This window comes from Sander vitreus, chromosome 3, assembly GCF_031162955.1.
Source record: "Sander vitreus isolate 19-12246 chromosome 3, sanVit1, whole genome shotgun sequence".
Lineage (NCBI taxonomy): Eukaryota > Metazoa > Chordata > Actinopteri > Perciformes > Percidae > Sander > Sander vitreus.
Genome location: NC_135857.1, coordinates 30,760,963 through 30,783,460, shown reverse-complemented (window position 1 = coordinate 30,783,460; position 22,498 = coordinate 30,760,963). Strand labels below are relative to the sequence as shown.

General features: G+C 40.7%; 2 protein-coding genes and 1 long non-coding RNA gene across 3 annotated transcripts; 1 reads left to right on the top strand and 2 right to left on the bottom strand.

Annotated features, from left to right (window-relative positions):
- Positions 1 to 1,589: 1,589 nt before the first annotated feature.
- LOC144515806 (THAP domain-containing protein 5-like) lies at positions 1,590 to 8,694 on the bottom strand. Its single transcript, XM_078246944.1, has 5 exons — positions 8,484 to 8,694; positions 5,791 to 5,974; positions 4,037 to 4,824; positions 3,464 to 3,650; positions 1,590 to 2,038 (listed from the first exon to the last, which is right to left on the bottom strand). The coding sequence occupies exons 1-5, from the start codon at positions 8,555 to 8,557 to the stop codon at positions 1,919 to 1,921; spliced, it is 1,353 nt and encodes a 450-aa protein (XP_078103070.1). The 5' UTR covers positions 8,558 to 8,694; the 3' UTR covers positions 1,590 to 1,918.
- LOC144515807 (uncharacterized) lies at positions 4,820 to 7,009 on the top strand. The gene is made up of 3 exons (XR_013501777.1): positions 4,820 to 4,940; positions 5,347 to 5,480; positions 5,744 to 7,009. It is a non-coding gene; the product is annotated as an uncharacterized LOC144515807 (long non-coding RNA).
- A 2,356-nt stretch (positions 8,695 to 11,050) lies between the features above and the next one.
- ppp5c (protein phosphatase 5, catalytic subunit) lies at positions 11,051 to 19,140 on the bottom strand. The gene is made up of 13 exons (XM_078246942.1): positions 19,040 to 19,140; positions 16,276 to 16,517; positions 15,463 to 15,610; positions 15,257 to 15,378; positions 15,097 to 15,162; positions 14,803 to 14,901; positions 14,542 to 14,647; positions 14,162 to 14,304; positions 13,581 to 13,668; positions 13,433 to 13,473; positions 13,082 to 13,260; positions 12,906 to 12,987; positions 11,051 to 12,211 (listed from the first exon to the last, which is right to left on the bottom strand). Exons 1-13 carry the CDS (start codon positions 19,134 to 19,136, stop codon positions 12,149 to 12,151), a joined length of 1,476 nt encoding a protein of 491 aa, XP_078103068.1. The 5' UTR covers positions 19,137 to 19,140; the 3' UTR covers positions 11,051 to 12,148.
- Between the last annotated feature and the right edge of the window lie 3,358 nt (positions 19,141 to 22,498).

The window sequence follows — 22,498 nt, the reverse complement described above, 5'->3', positions numbered from 1 at the left end:
ATATATATATATATATATATAAAAATTATTGAAGTGTGATTTTTTTGTGAGGATCTGTACCAAACAAAGGTTTTTCTGTAGGATACAATACGATTCGTATGCATGGAGGTGGACTGGTGGCTGGAGAGATGCCAGCTCACTGCCAGGGTGCTCTTGAACAGCATTTTTTCCCCACAGATAAACAGCAAGGTACCTTGTAAGTAAATTCAAGTAAGGGGGTCTTTGTTAAATGCGGATCTGTGTGTAAAATCTCCTGTGGTCCAGATTAAACCGCCGTCTCTAATGCCACCTAGAGGAGAGATAGAGCACTCCATGAGGAAAAACCACCCACTGTATAAAATCAAGCCAAGAAGCAGGTTTACTGAGTAATCTGGATCATTTCGCTGAGGAAAAGCGAGAACTACTTCATATGGTGTATATTGACTTAAGTAAAATGACCTGATCCAGGTTCAACTCTGCAGAGTTAAACAGATAACTCAGTAAACCTGTGAGATTTGATTTGTATCACATTCTTTCCAGTGAGTTTTAGGTTAATAAGAAAAATAAAAAATGGAGAAATAAATATGTCTTTGGTCACCACCATGTCACAACTACTACTGTACAACTTACACGTGTTCTTTTACATTTCAACTGATAGCGCTGTTGGAATCAGCTCTTCCTGTCACTGTGTCAAATCACTATGGCTACGTTCAGACTGCAGGCAAAAGTGGCCCAAATCAGATTTTTTTTGGGGTCAAGTGACCAGATCAGACTTCTTCATAAGTAGTGTGAACACTCAAATCTTGCTCAGATTAGATTTTTTCAAATCAGATTTAGACCAATTCCATATGTGGTCCTGAATCAGACCCAGGTCTGGTTTTTTTTTAATGTGGCCACAGTGTGAAAAGGCCATAATTGGCTTCCTACATTTGGCCATAAGCCCGTAAAAGGCCAACATAGCCAATTTGGCTCTCTTTCTCTTCATTCTTCTCCTCCTCAGCACCTGCTCATTAATGTTACGGCTGCCATTACACAAACATTTTGAAATAAAAGCGAAAACGCTTACTTCCTCCATAACCTCCCTAATTTTAGTGCCACAGCGTGCTGCGTCTGATGTCATTGTTATTGTTCTTTTGCGCATGCGGGTCAGTTCGAAACCGCAAACAGGTCACACTGGAATCTGATATAGGCCACATTTTGAAAGGTAATGTGAACAGCCAAACAAAAAATCTGAATTAAGACTTGCGGTGTGAACTTAGCCTATGTAGCAGCCTGCTACATGCCACTTAGAAATACACTCACCGGCCACTTTATTAGGGACACCTTGCTACTACCAGGTTGGACCCCCTTTTGCCTTCAGATCTGCCTTGATTCTTCGCGGCATAGATTCAACGAGGTGCTGGAAACATTCCTCGCAGATTTTCCATATTGACATGATAGCATCACATAGTAGTTGCTGCAGATTTGCTGGCTGCCACAGGTGGAAGAAGAAAAGGTCAAAGCTGTCAGTGATGATGATTACATCAAACTCATATGACTTCATTGGCTGGACAATCTTTGGTTCTTTTAATAGCTAAAATAAGCAGTCACTATAGAAAAGAAGCATAAACCTAAATGCAAGTTGTTTTTAATTTGATATGTACGTTATCACAAACGTTAAACAAATAGTGGTTGGAGAAAGGAGGGGAAAAGGGTAGAGGGTGGAAACCTTTAAAAAAAATAAAAATAAAAAAAATAAACACATTCAACATTGTCCCATATTACTCATTCATATTTGTGCAAAGCTCACAGCAGAATCAACAACACACTGCCACATTTCATACATCAATTTCATTTTGTCAAGAGAAAAGAATTAGGTAGGATTTTGTTTTCAACAGTAATAGCGATGTCACTTTTTGGCACAGTGGGCAGCAGATGGACACAGATGTGACAGTCAGTCTCACATCATTTCGCCTGCGTTAATAAGTGGAGTATACAAGTATGCACCGTCGTCCTCTTCGTAGATGATTGCCACAGTCTCACCAACTTCTGACACTGCTGCACTCGTCTGTATGTAAGCCTGAGACAACAGGAGGGAAGGAGACAATAAAAAGTGAATGCACTGTTTGACATTTTTACAAAGAAAATATATATAGTCTCTTAAGTGTTCAATCCCTACACATAATCATCTCTGGCTGAAATATTAGAATACACCAACAGCAATTGGAAGCTTGATTTTAAAATGAACCTGGGCCATGTTGAGCGCCGATAAAACACAGCAACGCGTTTTTTTAAACTGAAACGGAGGTGCGTTGAACACCCTGTTGTGTGTGCAAGCGCTCTGCCTTTTTTTATTACCACGAGTTTACAGACACGTCTCTGATGATTGGGTATCCCCTGTGACACAGCCAAAAAAACAAGAGACACACCCACCAAACGAGAGAAAACATATCTCAAAGCTGTTTCACACCGTTCAACACGGAAACCATATAAAAACCGTTGTACACCGTTTTGAGATTGAATGTGCCCCTGGACTTTAGGGATAGACCGATTATCAGCCCTGGCCGATTATCGGCCGTTGTTTTTCGCACTTTGCAGATTACCTGTATCAGCGTTTTTATTGCCTGATATCGATATATCATATTAAAAAGTGCGCTGCTTTGGCCCCGCTACAGCTCTGTGTCTGTCCCTCTGCTTCGGTTTCACTCACCACTGAGTCTGACTTAATGTCCCGTCCACAACACTGTCTGACTCTCTTTTACTGTGTATTATTTTGATAGTTTCTAATTGATTAAATAATTGATTAAAGCATTTAAACAGTTTCGTGTTGGAGTTTGTAACATTCCAAAATCTCAATTTTGACTTAAAGATTTTCATTTTCACTGTAAATGCATATCGGTTTCATTAACTCCTAATGGTCCCACAGCCCAGTGGTCCCACAGCCCAGTGGTCCCACAGCCCAGTGGTCCCACAGCCCAATGGTCCCACAGCCCAATGGTCCCACAGCCCAATGGTCCCACAGCCCAATGGTCCCACAGCCCAATGGTCCCACAGCCCAATGGTCCCACAGCCCAATGGTCCCACAGCCCAATGGTCCCACAGCCCAATGGTCCCACAGCCCAATGGTCCCACAGCCCAAACGTCCCACAGCCCAAACGTCCCACAGCCCTAAGTTCCCACATTTCTAAGATTTTTCTTAAAATTAGGCCCTATGTTAGGGTTAGGGTTACATTCCATCTGTAGTCCATTGCTACTGGATAATAGGTTGGGTGTAATTGGCTACCAAATGGGGAGAAAGGGGGATAAAATCTGATGCAAATTTATGAAAAAGTAAATGTGGGAACATAGGGCCTAATTTTGAAAAAAAATCTTAGAAATGTGGGAACATAAGGCTTTGGGAACATAGGCACGCTCCCCTACTAATAATCGGTATCGGCCTTGAAAAGAAACTGTATCAGTCGATCCCTACTGGACTTATTTCATGCAAATGCATTGAGCTCTTCACCCTCTCGAGCAGCTGTAGTCGCTCTTCGTTCAGCAGGTTGTTTTGCCTCAGCTGGCTGACTGTGTTCTCCAGGCCCAGAAGCTTCTCCAGGTGTCGGCGGTGTCGCTGCTGCAGCACTTTCACCTTCTTCTGCAGCTCGGCCACGATCGCCTCCAGCTGCTCCTTACTCAGACTGTTCTTATGGTAGCTGCTCGTGTAAAGAATGGAAAGAGATTGTGAAAGCTGGAATGCAGAAATGGAATAGAGGAAAGAAAAGCATGGCTACTGAAGTGCTCTTTAGTAGTAATTTAAATGGTCTAATGTGGATTTTAGTTATTGATGTGTTTGCTATATTTTTTATTAAGTTGGCAGTGACGGAGCTCTGATCCCATTTCCAATAGGGCTGTGCAATTAATTGAATTTTTACTCGCGATAAAGATTTTGGTATCCTAACGTCGAGTAATCGAGAAAAAACGATAATTTTGCACATTATGATTTTTTTTCATAATCAAGCAGCCCTAATTTCTAACTTTCTAACCCTGTGCCCTTCACCGGAAAATACAGACATGTCCATGAAACAGAGTCAGCGCTCACCAGTGCTCATCCAGCTGGGGATCCTGTCGCTCTATGTCGTCGTCCTCTGACTTGCCGTCGTCTCCCTCATCTGTGTCCAGTCTTTCCACGGTGAGGACCAGGGACGTGGGGGACGGCGACACGTGTTTGGACACTATGGGCACAGTAGACGTGATGGGCTTAGAGCTCAGAGCGGACGACAGCACTGTATCCGGGGTGAAGTTGAACTGGGTCGAGGTTTCACTGGGGAAAACGTTTGGTATCGTCTCGAAGTAGGCGAGGACTTGAGTTTCATGGCCTCCGTGGACGTCCGAGAACTCCCCTGTGATACACGTCACATCCTCGACACCGAGAGTTGCTGCCACCGCCGCGTCACCTGTACAGCCGAGTGTGGAGTCGTTCATGACCAGGCCGTGGCCCTGAGTTAGAATGGCAGCAGTGATTCCATTCAGAAGCTCCTCTTGCCCCTCACCAGCACAGCATTCAGACATCACCATCACCTCTCCACTGTTACTGAGATCATTTACTGTCTGGAATAATGTTAAAGGGATGTTTGCCCGCGTTTCGAATCGATCCACTGATGCCAGCGGGTTCAGATCAGGTTCTCCAACATCAGTGGACTCCACCAGGCTGGTCTCTCCCTGCTGCGATGGGTCGACAGTGATCTCATACAGGTGTACCGTGTGCAAAGCACCTTCCATCTCTACGGCGTCGACAGCCGTAGGCCTGTCACCTGACACTATGCTTTGATTACTGTTAACTCGAAGCTGTTTTGGCTTCGTCTCACTGTGCTCCGGGGCTTTCCGTTTCTAGAAAGAAGCAGGAGTGTGTGTTTATTAAAAGCAACATGACGGTTTCACTTAGAGCAAAGGTAGTGTTGCAATCATAACTCTTTTCTGCTGATACCGACTCTGGCCAAAGCATGGTAAGTCTTTGTATATTGCAAATAACCAATTATAAAATAAATTTTAAAAAGTCTTGTGTCTGTTGTTGTGCCAAGTGAAAACAACCATACGCGCGTGTGTGTGTGTGTGTGTGTGTGTGTGTGTATGTATATATATATATGTATGTGTGTGTGTGTGTGTGTGTGTGTGTGTGTGTGTATGTATACACAGTATATATACACACTATATTTTTTTTTATATCTATTAGGGGTGTCACGATTCTGACTTGCGATTTTAAGGTCACGATTCGATTCAATTTTAGATTTCCACTTTTTTTTCCAACACAGACGGCAAAGCCACAATAAGAGCCACTAAATGGAAGAAGGGTATTTTCAGAAGGGTCCCATTGAAGCCCACATGCTTTACCTGCGTTGTTTGTTTACATAGCTCACTCCCAGGGAAGGCAAGTCAAACTGGTGACTTCAGGGAAGCAGGAGGATTTACCAGTTCTGTTTTTCCGTCATCTCGGACTCCGGCAGTGGCCATGGTGTCTGGAAAAGTGCAGCTGCAGCAGGCTACTGGTAAGCCAACGTTACCCTGTGTCTTAAGCTGCATGCTACCAGCCGGCCAGCTACGCTGAGTGGTGTTGTTTTTACTTAAGACGTGCGCAAGTAGGCGGGGGTGAGAGAAAAAATGACCGGGGGGAAAATCACCGATCCTGCTTTTGATTTCAATAGTCAAAAGTGAAAGCTCATTTTGATCGATTTTCGATTTAAAATCCAAATCGTGACACCCATGATTTATTGTACTACATTATATAACACAACAATCTTCACACATATAGGCATGAGAGGAAGAATGAAACAACCCCAAAGTTTCTTTCGGTTTTACCTCGGCCTCCTTGAAGACTGTGGGCACAGCATCGCTCTCAAGGTAACGGATCCCCCATCGCACCTTGAAGCAAGAAGGTGCAAAATGTTCATGGCAAATATACTGGTGTCGAGAGGGAGTCCAGTTCTCACGTCTCATGTTCCTCAGCCACTGCTGCAGCCGGACCGGGTCCTGCAGAGGGAACCTAGAACACAATAAAGACTACAGATGTGAGACACTGGTTACACTTGGGCTCCTTCAAGTGAAATATTTTCAAATGTTTAGAATCAAATTAGAAAAAAGGAAAATGCACCCTTAGACTGAATTTACACTGCGCTTGTTCCAATGATTTGACAATTAAGTCTATAAACATGGAAAAACTGCCTCCCAAAGCCGGAAATCAGAGCGTCAGAACTGATCGGGTAACTGACTGACTCTGTGGACTCGGCACATTTTGCCGTGTGCCATTACACCATGTTCAGTATAATGCAACCCAAGTACATTATGGGATTACATTCATATTGAGAAGTTTCTAATATTAGAACTTTGAAATGATACTGTCGTATAAACCAAAGACACAATGGTAGCAGTTACTGCAAAGCACTGCTTTATATTGTAGACAGGTTTCTGTTAATTAGCTCAAATGTGTTTATCAGTGTTTTAAGCCCCCAATGTCTGCTTCCAGGTAGCGCTGCCTGGAAGGCACTAGGATTAGGCAATGGTTATGGTTAGGGTTAAGGTTAGGTGTCTTGAAGTCAACGGTCGCAGCGCTGCCTGGAAGGAGACGTTGGGGGCTTAAAACACCATCAATTCAAATGTGGGGTTCTCAGTTTTTTGTATTTAAGAAAAAATTCCCAGTAAAATCATCACGAGTGGTGTCATACTGTCAGTTTTAGTCAATGGAACTAAGTATATTTACTCTCCGGTACTATACTGGGTATTTCATTTAATGCAACTTTATACTTCTTCTCCACTACATTTTGGGGGGAATATTGTACATTTTACTTCAAGATCAAGATTAACTTTATTGTCCCACATCGTGGGGAATTTGTCTTGAGCACTTAACCCATGCTGCAGCCATAGTAAAGACAAACACAGCATGTACAAACAACAAATACTGTACAATACCATACCACAGAACGTACTGCGGTCCTGATGGTGTATAAAACACAACAGGGTGTTATGCAATGCATTAGTTAAACATTACTCAAAATAAATAAATTAAACAAATTTAAAAAAAGAGAGATCACGAGTATAACAATTACAAATCTCCATCTATTTAGGAGCTTAATAGACACTGGAATAAATGAGTTTTTGAAACGGTTAAGTCTGCAGCGAAGAACTCTAAACCTCCTACCGGATGGCAGCAGCAAAGAACTCTAAACCTCCTACCGGATGGCAGCAGCAAAGAACTCTAAACCTCCTACCGGATGGCAGCAGCTCACATTCTGCGTGCAGAACGTGAGACGTGTCGCTAACATTTCTATTTGCTTGTCGCAAAGAAGCCTGTTCATAAATACTCTGCATGGATAAGTGCTCTTTAACACCAATGATCTTCCATGCAGTATGAATCAATCGTAACAGTATAGTTTTCAACTGCGCAGGGAGGTTGCCAAACCAAGCTGTAATACCGTACCTGACCAGGCTCTCCAGGACTGCTTGATCAAATATCACCATCGTTTTTTTTAAATCGACGCCACGAATTCGCAAACGACGTAAGAAATGCAACCGTTGCTGCAGTCTGCAGCAGAGACTGTCGACGTGTGTGTGCTCCAGGTTAGTGACTCGTTAATATAAACACCAAGATATTTGTATGAGTGGGCCTGAGTGATGGTTTGGTTGTGGATGACCACAGGCCTGTGGTCACGGACTCCCCGAGGGTCAAACACCATCTCTTCAGTCTTGGAAACGTTTAGAACAAGGTGGTTATCGTCGCACCAATTCACAAGTCTTTCACTACATTTATTTGACACTTGTTACTTTTTACATTATTAAAACCCCTGCATAATATGTTTATATGATATGATGCAGTACTATACTAATCTACCCATAAGTATACATGATTGGCCCCACATTGAACACTAACATGGTTTTATATATTAGTGATAAAAACTAACTGCCATAGTACTTTAAAAATCAATCATAATAGGTACTTTTTGCTACTTTAACTTTTTGATTTCAGGACTTGTAATATTTTGTATTTACTTATTTATATATTATATATTGACTTGTAATGGAAACATTTTTGGACTATGGTATTTATACGTTTACTTAAGTTAAGTGAATCAGCTCCAGGTCTCCAGTCTGTCTTCCAGTATCGCTCAAATCACCTAAAAATAAAACTAAACAGGTAGCCAATTTCCATTTCCAAAATTAATGTGGAATATATCTTAAGGGGGGATTTTCTGTCAATAAAACTCAGTCAGCACTGCGGACAGGCTTACAGTCTCTAATCAAGATTCAATCAGCGCTCAAAGGAGTATCTCAAAAGGTCAAAACAATGCGACACAAACTTAGCAGGTCATCAAAAACGGCGATTATTTAAATATTTAATAACTTTAGTGATTCATTTCAGTCAGCAACTGACGTTGTGAACGACTGAGTCATCGCATAGGAACACGTCTCTTAAAGTTAGAGATGACGCTTCTACCAGCACCACAGCTAACGTTAACATTTACTGACAGCTAAAAGACGGTTAAACACATCCAGCTTACTTGTAGAAGCTCTTCCTGTCGTTGCCTTTTCCGGAGTCATTCTTACAGTTTGGGACCGAACAATATTTTGGCATCGCAGGTTGGTGTAGGTGTTGTTGAAGGTTGGTTATCTTCGTGTCCAACTAGGTTCACAACAAGGTGAAACTCGTGCTGCTGTGTTGTCAACTCGTGGCGCTTAGTTGACGAAGGACGATCAGCTGTTGAGAGCCGTGACGTCAAATAAATGCGACTTTCGCCCTGAAAAGGAAGCATAAATAGACAGTAAAATGAATGAACAAAATAAACATCATTGTCCATCTCATTGCCTTCAAAACAAATAAAAATATCTTTATCCTTAAATTGAATTGATTGCCCAGTGTTCCGTCTTATAAGATGTTGAAAATCAACCCAAAATATTTTAGTATACATACAAATGACAGATTGTTTCTTCTTCTAGTTCACAGAAAGTACAAGAATATTCGATATCAAGTTTGAATGTCTTTAATGTCCTTTTTGCTGGATATATTTTATGCAAGACTTTAAAAGAAACCTATTTTACTTTGTTATTAAGACAGAATTTGTCTCCAATTAACCAGATTTGTTGCCAGTTCATTTCTCCATAGATTGAAGCCCAAAATAATCTTCCTGAAGGCAGAGTTACCTCTTGTATACAATTCCTGATGTGTTTATTTGAACATTTACTTCTCACGGAGAGCAGTGAAGTCTATTAAAGGCACTTTTCCGGTGATGGCTGAGCGTTACTGCGCAGCCTCTAACTGAGCTCGAAGACGTAGATGTGACGCGAGCAACCTGTCTGATAGTTGGAAGTCTCCTGGTAGCTGTGCCAAGAGAAATCTCAATCATTCCCAATCTTGCAGATACGGAAAGTGTAGGTATATGTAAGGAGATAACATAGGCACAGGAACAGCTAATGTAAGTCGAAACTGCCTGCGAGCTTTTCCTGTACTGTACGGTAATTCCTCTACTATGCGACAGAAAGTCGCGTGGTTATGACACAATCGTTAGCCTATATTTTATAAAAACGGCTGCTACGGGGCCATAACGTGAGATACAAGGTAATGGAGCCTTTTATACATTGTCGTGTTTCTTTAGAAATAAACAATGGACAAATAAAGTATTTAAACGCTTCAGATGTAAAGTTATTCGATGTCAAAGTGACGCCAAAATGAATGACAGTCAATGGAATGCTAACGGGAGGTGATGGCCTATTAGCATCAAAATGGCGCCATAGAAGGTACGCTTTGCGGAGGCTCGCTTACCCATAGACAGTATATAAGAATGGACCGACAGATCCCGTTGCTCTGGACGGAGACCTGTGAAGGCCATTAGAAGCACTTTTCCGGTGATGGCTGAGCGTTACTGCGCAGCCTCCAACTGAGAGAGACGACGTAAATGTGACGTGAGCAACCTGTCTGATAGTTGTAAGTCTCCTGGTAGCTGTGCCAAGAGAAATCTCAATCATTCCGAATATTGCAGAGACGGAGAGCGTAGGTATATGTAAGGAGATAACATGGGCACAGGCTAATTATTGCTAACTAAAATGCTAGTTAACATTAGTAATTACACTTAAACAGCTAATGTGAGACGAAACTGCCTGCGCGCTTCTCCTGTACTAAACGGTAATTCCTCGACTCTGTGACAATAAGTCGCGTGGTTATGACACAATCGTTAGCCTATTTTTACAAAAACGTCTGCTACGGAGCCATAACGTGAGATACAAGGTAATGGAGCCTTTTATAAATTTTTGAGTTTCTTTAGAAATAAACAATGGACAAATAGTCTTTAAACGCTTCAGATGTAAAGTTATTCGCTGTCAAAGTGGCGCCAAAATGAATGGCAGTCAATGGAATGCTAACGGGAGGTGGCTTATTAGCATTAAAATGGCGCCATAGGAGGTTCGCGGTCCGAGGAGAAGCTTACCCCCTTGAAAGGAAGTGGCACTTTTTGTTTGTTTATGAAACCTACTGTAAAATCTAAAATGCAGGTTAGATTTTTTTTTACTTTAGTAAAAGTAACAATACCACTGTGTAGAAATACTTTGTTACAAATAAAAGTCCCGCTTTCAAAATTGTAACTAAAAGTAAGTATTAGCATCAAAATATACTTAAAAGTTCAGTATAATGCAACCCGTTGAAATATAGTTATCGACGCATCAGTTAAGTGTTGACATCACAAACATCACTTTAATGTTGCAGCAGGTAAAGGTGGGGTTTATTGTTCTGCCGGGTAGCTTGTGAATTTAACCAATTGATCACTGAAGTTATCTTTCTTCATAATAGTAGATTATAATTAATTTGATTATATTTTGAATTAATCATTTAAATCTAGAAAGTAACTAAATGTATTAAATAAATACACTGGAGTAAAACGTACATTTGCTCAGAGTTGGTGTATAAAGTTGCAGAAAATGGAAATACTAGTGAAGTAGGGAAGTACATGTAGCTCAAAATTGTATGCAAGTACAGCATTTGCATATATGTACTAAGTAAATTGTGTAATATATTTAAATATGTATATGTAGTTGAAACAAACCGACAAAGGTCAGAACAAGCGCAGGCCAGACAATATTAATAGACATAAAGATACCAGCTTGTTTCTAAAATCACTGAACTGGATTTTTTTATTCAATATTTTTCTCCAAACATTACACGGAATCTTTCAATGATACAGTATATATACATACACATCAGTGTATTTCTTTATTTAAAAAGTTGAGGGCCACTGGACAATGCCGCTGTGCGTTTTAAGACAGGATTGCATTTTGGACGTTTGTGTACTGAAGAAATCCACATATGGGTCACCAGTAGTTTAATGTTTATGGGAGACTAGAGTGCCATCGGTGTTTGCCGTACACCAAAGCTAGACTGGAGAGTAGACTGTGCAGGAGCTGCCGGGTGAGTGGCACAATGACAGTGGAGGATCAAAACATGGAGAGCAGCAATATCTTCCTCAACAGGAAGCAGTGTAGCAGTGCAAATTAAATGTTACCAGCTACGTGACCGAACCAACTAAATACACCACTAATGGCAAACAGCACCTTTAAGAGTGTACCCAGAGACGATCAATCTATTATTTTTTATACATGTAATCATTTTTGTATTCCTGTAAAATAAAAAAATAAACAGACATACTGTAGGATAGTTTGAGAAACACTGATAGACATGCTGCTCTTAACCCAGTTTACAATGCTCGAAGCTGTGTACACAGGCCAACCGTACAACGCTAGGCTTCAGAGTCACAAGATGCTCCTTGTGAAAACTGAACAATCATTTTAATTACAGATCTTTGGTACATATCAGCTATTCGATCACATCTGCTGAGTATATTAAATATTTTAAAACCAAGCAGCTCCAAGGAGACTCATCTGAAAGGTTGGCTTTTTACCCAGTGATGGAACACACGCGTGGGCACATTTTTTTTCCAGTTTTAACTGATAACATAAAAGAATGTACCCAGTTCTGGACTGGGCTGGTGTAAGTGATCTCTTCCCATCTGAACTACACCACGTGTTTTCTGTACACAACTAGCGGAAGTTTGTCTGGGAGAGGGATCCCTTAGGCTAAGCATGGGCGAGAGCATGTCCGAGCACTGTAGGGAGTGAGGTGGCTGGGATGGTTCAGGTCAGATGGGAGGTCGTCAGTGTCACAGACAGATAAGCGTGGCCTCTACATCATCCCCATCTGCATTAGCGTGTTGGCATACGCCATGGGCTTGACATTCGGATGAGGCTGTACAGGACAGTGAGAGGCAGACAAACATTAGACCATGCTTCAACAAACATTTTAATGATTACAAATGAGTCATCAATAGCCTGATGCAAAGTGAAATGGCCTAACTAGTAGCCAAATGTGTTTTTAGTAGTTGTTTTTTTATGTCTTTGTCCACAATATGAGGCAATAAGTAATGAATTGTAAATATTATTTTTGTTATTGTTTCCACATTTAACCTATTGAGGGACATGTACAGTGTTTATTATCTTACATTACATCATAATTATCCTGTTTACCTCCATTATTGTGATTTTGTCAATAAAGCAAATTGAAACTGAAATAAATGAGATGCACAGGAACTTACATTCAAAAAAACACACACATAATATTTATTAATAATACTGTAATGTGTCACTACAACAGAGGTTTAACGTAATATGTTTTATCTTTCAGAATCATTTTACTGAACGAGACCAGTTGAAACCGTGGCCCGGTAGATGTCACTGTAACATTATGCATAGGATAATGCCACAAGTTCAAAATCTGTACTATGAACCACTGAACTAATAGGCACGATGACAAAAGATGATGAAAATAGAACCCATCAATTAGAAAGCCCAGTTCCAAAATTAGTGATTAAAAATTCTTATTAATAACAGAATTTCCCATAACAACTATAATGAATATAACAGTTAAAGTACAGGATACTGACCACAGCAGTGAACTGGTGAAATTCTGGCTTGAGGTCTGATCCCCTGAGGTGGATGTAAGCTCCTTTGTTTCCCATCTGATCACTGGGGAAAGGCAGAATGATACACACAACAGTTTCAGTGAACAGCCTTGCCAACAGCGGACTTAAGTCTTAAGCCAGACGGCACGATTACGTACCAGTAGTTGGGTGCTGAGAACACGGTGATGCACTTCCCTGAATGAGTGACCTCATAGCCCTCAGCTTTGACCTCATGACTACGCACAACAAAGTCCAGCTTGTTCTGTTCCAGGAAGCGCTCCGTCACATCTGGTCCGAACTGACAACTCACTCCTCGCTTGCTGACTGATCGGCCATTCTACAAATTATATATATATATAAAAAATGACAGAGAGCACGAGAGAAAGGAAAAAATTGGACAAATACATTTCTTAAAACGAGATCGAAGTGGACTGAATTTGCTCAAACACAAACAACTGGATACTCTGAGCAAATAGACCTAATGAGGTATTGGGTGTGTGGGAACTGACCTGAGGCTGTGGATCTGACCAGAGGAGGTCACACATGGGACCTGTGAAAGAGCGGCGGAAGGTGTTGAAATGTACCCATTTTGCTTTCCAGAGACACGTTTATTGGTGCCAGATTCATACCGATGGTGCACTTGGAGTCTGAGCCTACCTGAGTCGGGAGGCTGTCTGTTCCTGTCAATCTTCCTGAGGTCATCCAATGTGACACCATCTTCACTGAACAGTCCACCATGCATAACCTGAGACGGAGAATCTCATTAGAACTGTGTGCACAGTACAAAATATCAAACCACTGCAGTTGCAAAATTAACAGCAGTCATCAGTAAGATCCGGTAAATTATGGCTGTTTGTCCATTATACATGAAGTATATCCACATACACTATCATCAGTAACAGTCACTACATTTATTTAAAGATAGTCAAATAACCCATCACAAGTAGTTGCATTGCCTGGTAAAGGTCTCTTTGAGGAAACATGCATTTAAATATACCGACTGTGAATGAAGACAGTATATATAATGCATCTCCAGGATAAACAGGCATGTAACAATAAGTCATGTTAGTCTGGTATCTTTACTAACACCAAACCCCTTTTCAGGTTCACCTCTTTCCAAAATCCTTTCTGAAAAATGACAATAGCTCAACTGGCTACAGAATTTAAGTGTCAATCTGGTGAACAACATTGGATGCACGACCCTGTGACTGCTTTCAGCTTACAATGCCACTGCTTACCAGTACTTTGCTGTTGATACACTGTGCAAGAGGCAGCCACTGGAAGACCTCACTAAACAGCTGGAACATCTGGGCTGTGTACTTGGCTTTGACCTCCCCTTCAAATCCATACATCTGGTTCATGTTGTCCGTCTCGTGGTTACCTGCATGTAAAAATCTTGATTAAACAATGCTGTTAAAATAACTTTATATGCTAATAAAAAGTCTGTAATGTAACAGTAGAAACCAAATGAAATGAATTTCCGTGTTGTGCTTTGAACTTCATGACAGCACACATGTATTCAGTGTGACACATTAATATGGCACGCTAAAGCACACATCTGCCAACACTACACATGCATCCACAGGCTCATGCACAGACGGACTGTAAGTGCTCTCACCCCTAAGCAGGTAGAAGTGGTCCGGGTAGAGCAGCTTGAAGCCAAACAGGGTAAGAATGACCTCAAGAGAGAAAGAGCCACGGTCCACAAAGTCACCATTGAACAGCTGAATTCGGTGGTTAAGCATTATGACGCACACGTTTCGAGGCTTTCAGCTGTTGTCGTAGTTGTTTTAGACACAGAATGGTACAGACGAGGAGCATGGCTGCACTCAACACACGTTTAAAAGCTGATGGGTGGATGTCAAAAAGAAAAGGATACATAGGGGTTGGTCTCTGAGGGTAAGCCGTTCAACTTGAAGATGTTGAGGAGATCATAGTATTGCCCATGGGTGTCACCGCAGATTGTTATTTTTTCTGTCTGCGGCAAAGAGAAACAGAACACCTTAAATAGAGTCCCGTACAAAACAACCATGAAAAATAAATGTTTTATATACTGTACTCTCGTGCTGTGACTCCAACCCCTGCAGTCATTTTATGAGCTGATCAAAGAATATAAGTACCGTTGTACATGAAGTAACTGCAACTTTTAGTCACTTTGCCAGTGATTACTTACCTCTTTTAATGTGATTTCGACAAGACTTGGTAGTTTCGATAGAACATCTTTAACTTGCACCAAAATCTGAAAGATTACCAAAAAAAAGTTAAATAGCAGGTACATGCCTACACTGCCATTTACTTCAGCCAGTGTGTTTCATAGGAACAAACATGTTTACCTGATAAGCACACTTTCTGTGCAGTTTCTTCTGGTCTTTGAACCAATCCATCATCTCCTTCATGAACCTCAGTGTGACCTTCCCATCCTCAAGTTTGGGACCTTCATAGTCATCCTCAATCGCTGCAATACAAGATCCCCTTAATTTCAGATGAAACATCCAGAAGTACAGTGCAGAATCAAATGGTTCACAAACGGGAAACTTACTCATGCTTTCGATGTCCAGAGAGTCGACAACAGATTTTTTTATCTCATCGCTGGCAATGGCTCTCTCAAAAGCCTTCTGTTTCACAATCTTGTTACATTCCTGATACTTCATCTTTGCATCCTTGTCATTTGGTCGAACCCTCACTACCTATCATCCGAACAGGGAAATGAAATAAATTAGCCACACTGGTTAATCATCAACTGGCATCAAGGCCGACAAACTGACTTAGTGCAGCTGTAAAGACCAGGATGTAAACTGTTATAACAGTATATTAAGGTTTTAAATCCACAGTTTATTCTGGATAATGAAAACACTTAAACCATTTACAGTCAGTCAGTCACTGTTACGCCCTATACATGTATAAATCTAGCTCCAACCTCTTGTAGCTTCATAAGGATAAACTCACATGTTCTGTTGTCATGGGACTTGGTCCAGTTTGTACAATAGATTGCTATGACTATGGCTGAGCTTCAGAGGTCTTTGTTGCCAAAGCCCCAGTATATTTATATTGCTTACAGCATGAGCAACAACAGGCACCAAATTAGCTGTGGTATGAGTGCCTTCACTGGATCTAATTGGCATCATGACTGGATTAAAGGATAACAGGCTGTTAAGGCAACAAGAAGAGCCTAACACACGGTGACAGATCAACAGATGGAAGTGGAGAGCTCTCTCTTTTAAAAATAAATAAATCAGAAGAACATTTAATTATACTGTGCACATTGCTCATGTCTCACAAGCTCTAGGTTCAGACTAAATGACAGTTGAAATTGTGCGGCTACGAAAAGTCAAAGAAAGATGCTATTTCTTACCGTCTCATAGTCCTTAAGTGCAGCCTTGAACTTGCCCAGTGCCATGTTGGAGGTGGCACGGCGATAATATCCCTTAATGTAGTTTTTGTCTATCTCCAGGGCCTTTGTCGCATCAGCCAGGGCATACCCATAGCACTCTGTGCGTAGGTATGCCAGGCTTCGGTTGCTGTAGTAGATAGCATTGGATGGATTGACCTCCAAGGCCTCCGAGTAGTACTTGATTGCATTTTCATAGTCTTTGTCTGAAAAACAAATATCACATCTTCACTGGAAAGTTTGTGGTTCTACAAAGTTCCAATAAAAGTGTCAGAAACACTGAAGGCAGTTCTGGTTTATTATTTATTTCTTACTAGAACTGATGGCAGATATTGACAAGGTAAAACATTAATAATTACAAATTAAAATGTAAAAACTGGAATGACACGAGTTGCTTTTTTTTTTAGCCAATATCACTGCCATGACACATGCTATTCTTATTCCCACTCTGTAATAGCAAAATAAAGGCCAGTTGGGAGAAAGGAGAATGATGGCCAAGCTACCATCCCTGATGGAGAACATGTCCCCCCCCCATGCCGGACACTGTGACAGCACTGAGCAACTCCTTCAGCGACAGGCTGCTTCACCTGCAGCGTGTGAAGGAGAGACACGGAAGGTCCTTCCTTCCTGTCAGACGTTACAATCTACACTGCTCCAAGTCAACCACACATACCAAAACTGACAACTCACTCAAGTGCAATATCAAAGTTCAATTAACTGTGCTTAACTTGGGTGTAATATTTGCCAATAAGCAGGCAGCACCTAACTGATACAATGTACTAGTTTGCTAATCTCCCCGACATAAAGAAGAAATAAGTTTTATATTAGGATAAAGTATGTGCCATATTCAAACTGCAATTGCCTACAGGTCATGAGTAATAGTGAGTAAATATCTAACCCTGTCCTGTTAATTTTGTTATGCAGTATACCTCAGACAAAAAGCAAACCTGCCTATCCTGATTTTACAACAAACAACCTTACATCTGCTCTGACTCACAGTCTGCACCCTGTAGAAATCCCAAACTTAAACCAACAGGAAGCATGTCGAAAGATACTGTCTATATCATGTATAACATAACACCAGTAACAGCTGAGAGGCATTTTGAAATATACCTAAACAAACAATCAAAACAGAGATTACATAGTGGACCAAAGGCAGAGAACTTGACTTTGATTATTGATGTGTTTCTCTGTGAAATTGACAGTGGTGGAATGTAACTAAGTACATTGACTTAAGTACTGTACTTTGATGTTTTTATTTTAAGGTACTTGTATTTTACTCGAGTATTTCCATTTTATGCTACTTCACGTCTACTCCAATAACTTTTGGAGGCAAATAGCCTTTACCTTTACTGCACTACATTTATTTAAAGGCTTCAGCCACTAGTTACTTTGCAGACTCAGATTATTAATACAAAATAGAAATCAACTGATAAAAGATGACATATTATTAAAAGGTTAAGGCTTTATTGATCCCCACAGAGGGAAAATACGGTGTTGCAGCAGCACAACAGCAAAAATAAGTAGATACACAGAGAAAGGTAAATACAATTAGAAACTATAAAAGAGCAATTCAACTTAAAAGGTGTATAAAGTAAATAAAATTAACTCTGCCTTTACAAGCTCCAACATTAAAGTGACGTGCACATTTATGCATTAATAATTAGGGGTGTGCAAAAAAATCGATTCACATTCAAATCATGATTCAAGCTCTACAGATTCATAGAATTCCAAAAATCGATTTTTATTTTTTTATTAATTAATGTTTTTTTTTTTTTTTTATTGTATGTCTACTGAAATCACATGGGAAAAGTAACTACATTTACATACTGTGAATCGTTTTTTTTTTTAAATCAAGAATTGTTTTTTAATCGAAAATCGATTTTGAATTGAATCTTGTGACTGAAAATCGATATTGAATTGTGACACTTTCTGAATCATGCACCCCTAATAATTATAATCCTGTAATATAATACATGAATCTGAATGGGCCTAACAAGTACTTTGTACTTTTGGCCCTTTAAGTATATTTTGATGCCAATACTGTCAAACGATTTTGAATGCAGGACTTTTACTTGTAACAGAGTATTTTTTTTACACTGTGGTATTGCTGCTTTTACTTTAGAAAACTTCCTCCACCATTGACAATTTAACAATTTCTTGGACCTAAACGGAGGTGCAATTTGACTGTTAGTATTTACATCCTTTCAAAATAAACTGCCGTCTAATTCGAAATTCAACTGAATTAAACCGTAACCGTTTTGAAACACTTTTAATTATGCAGCTGCTCACATGCGCTCGCTGGCTCACAGAAGATTCTAGGAGCTGTAACGTTATCTGAATTTCCTTTTAAACTACACGATAATCTGATAACACGACTGAAAACAAACACATGGGTGAACACAACATACGGGTAAAACCCAGACAGAAAATACCAAATCTGAGCATGTGAGCAGTGCACTATACACGACACGCGTGACGGCATGTGTTAACATCGATGCTGTAGCTTCTGATGTTGTTCTGGCTGCTAGCTGCAGTGTAATCCAATGAATGGGGTTTACAGTTAGCATGGTTCCTCAGCAATGTTAGCCTAGCTTAACATTAGCAACCCGGCTGCGGTGTGGAGCGCGTTGAAACACAATTATGTCGGTACTGTAATTACTACTCACATGTTTGTCTATTATAAACTGCTGATAAAAGCCATTGAGTGACAGGTATGTCACATTACCTTTAAAGTACTTATTCGCCTTCTCCTTCAGCAGCTCTGCATCATTACCTCCCTCCGCCATCTTCTTCACACTGCCGTTTTCCGATACGCGCGCCATTGACTGCACTGTCGCAAAAGTCGCAAAGTCTTCTTTTCTTTTTTTGCAGTAGCCTACTTTTTTTTTTTTTTTTTTTTTTTTTTTACTGATGGTTAAAAATGTTACTGCTGCATAAAGATTACGTCTAAATATATTGAAAACCCGTGTAACATTATTTTTCAGTCGTAAGGAAATTGTAATCCAAGTCAATCATTAGTGTTATTAAAATGTGTACGTAGGCTAGATTCAACTGTCATTGCAGTAGCCTACAGTTAACAACGAAATGCAGTCTAGCATCTAACCAGAAATGCAAAAAGCAGTGAAGCAGAGTAATGCACATAATAATATAGTCTACAAGTATAGCCCTAATTAGAATGTTCAATAAACAGTGGGGGTATTAATACACTATATATACAGTGTGAACAGTAGGCAGTGCAGGTAGTATAAAATATATAGGCCTAGTGCAAAGTAATGCTAATAGTAGATAAAGGTTTTCAGTGAAATTAGTCTTTTTTTTTTTTATATATATATATTTGTAATTTGAAAAATACAACATACACTGTAGTGAAAACAAAGACACTTTAATACAAAGATAAGAAAAAAAAACTACAAAGATTGCTTACTTAATAAGCCAAATGTAAAACTGCAATACAATTCCAGTTAAAATGATGCAGCCTTGTGTAGTTAATTCATATGTGCATGTTGTGTTGAGGTTTTTATGTCTGAACAGGAAATTGCATGTTTTTGTGAGGGTTTTCATATTTATTGTGGCTATGTTTTGTGTTTCCCTATCCAATAATAATGTCCTTTGATCTTAGTTTGAATTAATGCAAAGCTTTTTTATTGGTGGATGAGAGAGATATTGACAATGACATTTCAAAGCTAAAAGTAGAAAACACCAATCAGGAATAACACTTCCATTCTTTTAGCTTGTTTACCAGCAGGAGTCAGTATAGACCTTTACTGAAATACCCATGAAATTAAGCAACATAACCCTTTGTAGACAACCATAACTGCTGATAATACGTTCATGTGAGGTTAACCAGAAAAATGTTCAAATGGTGAGTAATGTGTCAAAACTGAATCATTAGTTAAAGATTAGGTAAATGATTCATGTGGTAGCTAATTTCCCCTGGCTTGTCTGGAATTAGGACTCTAATTTTCAGGGATTGTCTGCACATCTCTGCCTCTCTGACTGAATTACAATAATATTCCAGTTAATTAAAATGTAGGCTCATGTAACACAAAAGTACAGCCTCAGTCACAAGTCCTTTTGGTCGTATTCCAGATGCCTCAAGGCTCGCTTGAGGATGTTGCAGTGGAAGTTTCCTGCCATCTGAACGCTGCATTGTTGTCCTCCTGGCAACCATAGATATGGCAATGAGGCGTTATTATGGAACCCACGCAACTTCTAGGCAAGACAAGCCCTTCAATAGCATTCACACACTACTATTGGCCAGGCGTCCATGCTTACGCAAGGTAATGTAATCCGATTTGTTCAGGTCGTATCCCCTGACCAATCGGCTTTCCTAAACTTAACCACTTCAGGTCAATGCCTAACCCCAACCAATTGAGCTGCTTCGCTGGGCGGGACTTGCCTAGAACTTACATGGGATCCATAATAGCGCTAGGCTGGTCCTACCAGACTCTCGTACATTTCATTTGTACAGAGAGTCTGGCCTCTCTCCATTGACAAGTGTTAACTTCCTTGAAGGCGGGTACTCTGTTGAAGTTTAAAACTATTGGATCTGCCCAGAGCCACTCTGGATCTGCCATAGCCAATCGCTAACGTTTGGTCGTGACGTATGTCATGCGCATGTGCAACAAGAGGGGAGACCGACAACAACTATCGGCTTATATTTAGCATTAGTATGGCTAGCGTTAGCCTTAGCCAACTCCTTCACCACTAACGGAGCGAGCTAGAAAATCAAACTTTTCTCGAACCCCGTGGGGAGGAGGGCCACAACATCATGGCCACCAACAAAACTCAGCAAAGATTGTTCTTGCTCAGGCTTTAACTTCAGGATATTCGGCAGCATTGCTGCCACAACGGACCGAATGGCTTCACTCGCATCTTTCTAGTGCACGTCCTCAACGTCATTTTTCTCAGCCACTCCCTCTGTTCGCTGATTGGACCTACAAATATTTGACCAGAGAAAACCCAAGAATATATGCAAATGTGGCACAGGTGCACATCTTCACAACTTTACTCACTCACACATGGCATCTGATGCACCCCAGCCTTGAACAACTGGTTTGCAAAAACATCCCACATCCTTAAGCAGAAACAGTGGAGACTCAGGTTGTCCGAGGGGCAAGGGCAAAAAAAAGGGGCACCAGCTACATGAGCAATCAGAACATTTTCTAGCATGTAGGGCAGCCTATACAGTATGGCACTGCATCATGTTTACTCAATTTTAAGGCCAGAGGGGGGCACCTCATTCCATTTTTTTCAACTGGAAGGGCACTCCAGAGGGTACTTCACCACATTCTCTCTACTGGAACAGCACCCTAGAGGTAACTTTATCGTGTTTTCTTCACTGGAAGGGCACTCTCGAGGGCATGATAAAATGTTTTCCACTGGAAGGGCAACCTCCAGGGCACCTCATCACATTTTCTCCACTGGAACAGCACCCTAGAGGTTAAAGGTCCCATGACATGGTGCTCTTTGGATGCTTTTATATAGACCTTAGTGGTCCCCTAATACTGTATCTGAAGTCTCTTTTATATAGACCTTAGTGGTCCCCTAATATTGTATCTGAAGTCTCTTTTATATAGATCTTAGTGGTCCCCTAATACTGTATCTGAAGTCTCTTTTATATAGGCCTTAGTGGTCCCCTAATACTGTATCTGAAGTCTCTTTTATATAGACCTTAGTGGTCCCCTAATACTGTATCTGAAGTCTCTTTTATATAGACCTTAGTGGTCCCCAATACTGTATCTGAAGTCTCTTTTATATAGGCCTTAGTGGTCCCCTAATACTGTATCTGAAGTCTCTTTTATATAGGCCTTAGTGGTCCCCTAATACTGTATCTGAAGTCTCTTTTATATAGGCCTTAGTGGTCCCCTAATACTGTATCTGAAGTCTCTTTTATATAGGCCTTAGTGGTCCCCTAATACTGTATCTGAAGTCTCTTTCCCGAAATTCAGCTGTGGTGCAGAATTACAGCCACTAGAGCCAGTCCCACAATGAGCTTTCCTTAGTATGTGCCATTTCTGTGTCTGTAGCTTTAAATGCTATTGAGGAGGAGAGGGAGGGGGGGAGGGGGGGGGGGGGGTGTGGCCTTGACCAACTGCCACTTTGATCGTTTGAAAGCCATGATGTCTCTCTCTTTCTCATGGGTGGGCCAAATTCTCTGGGCGGGCAAAGCAGAGAAAGGGGA

What these genes read in the sequence shown, in the direction of transcription:
- LOC144515806 (XM_078246944.1), bottom strand. Translation starts at nt 8,557, where the DNA reads ATGCCAAAATATTGTTCGGTCCCAAACTGTAAGAATGACTCCGGAAAA. An exon ending in CCCCAGCTGGATGAGCACTG is followed by an intron (nt 3,651 to 4,036) that starts GTGAGCGCTGAC and finishes TTACACGAGCAG; the next exon opens with CTACCATAAGAACAGTCTGA. An exon ending in GACTACAGCTGCTCGAGAGG is followed by an intron (nt 2,039 to 3,463) that starts GTGAAGAGCTCA and finishes CTGTTGTCTCAG; the next exon opens with GCTTACATACAGACGAGTGC.
- ppp5c (XM_078246942.1), bottom strand. Translation starts at nt 19,136, where the DNA reads ATGGCGCGCGTATCGGAAAACGGCAGTGTGAAGAAGATGGCGGAGGGA. An exon ending in CCACTTCTACCTGCTTAGGG is followed by an intron (nt 14,305 to 14,541) that starts GTGAGAGCACTT and finishes TTTTACATGCAG; the next exon opens with GTAACCACGAGACGGACAAC. An exon ending in GGTCAGATCCACAGCCTCAG is followed by an intron (nt 13,261 to 13,432) that starts GTCAGTTCCCAC and finishes TATAATTTGTAG; the next exon opens with AATGGCCGATCAGTCAGCAA.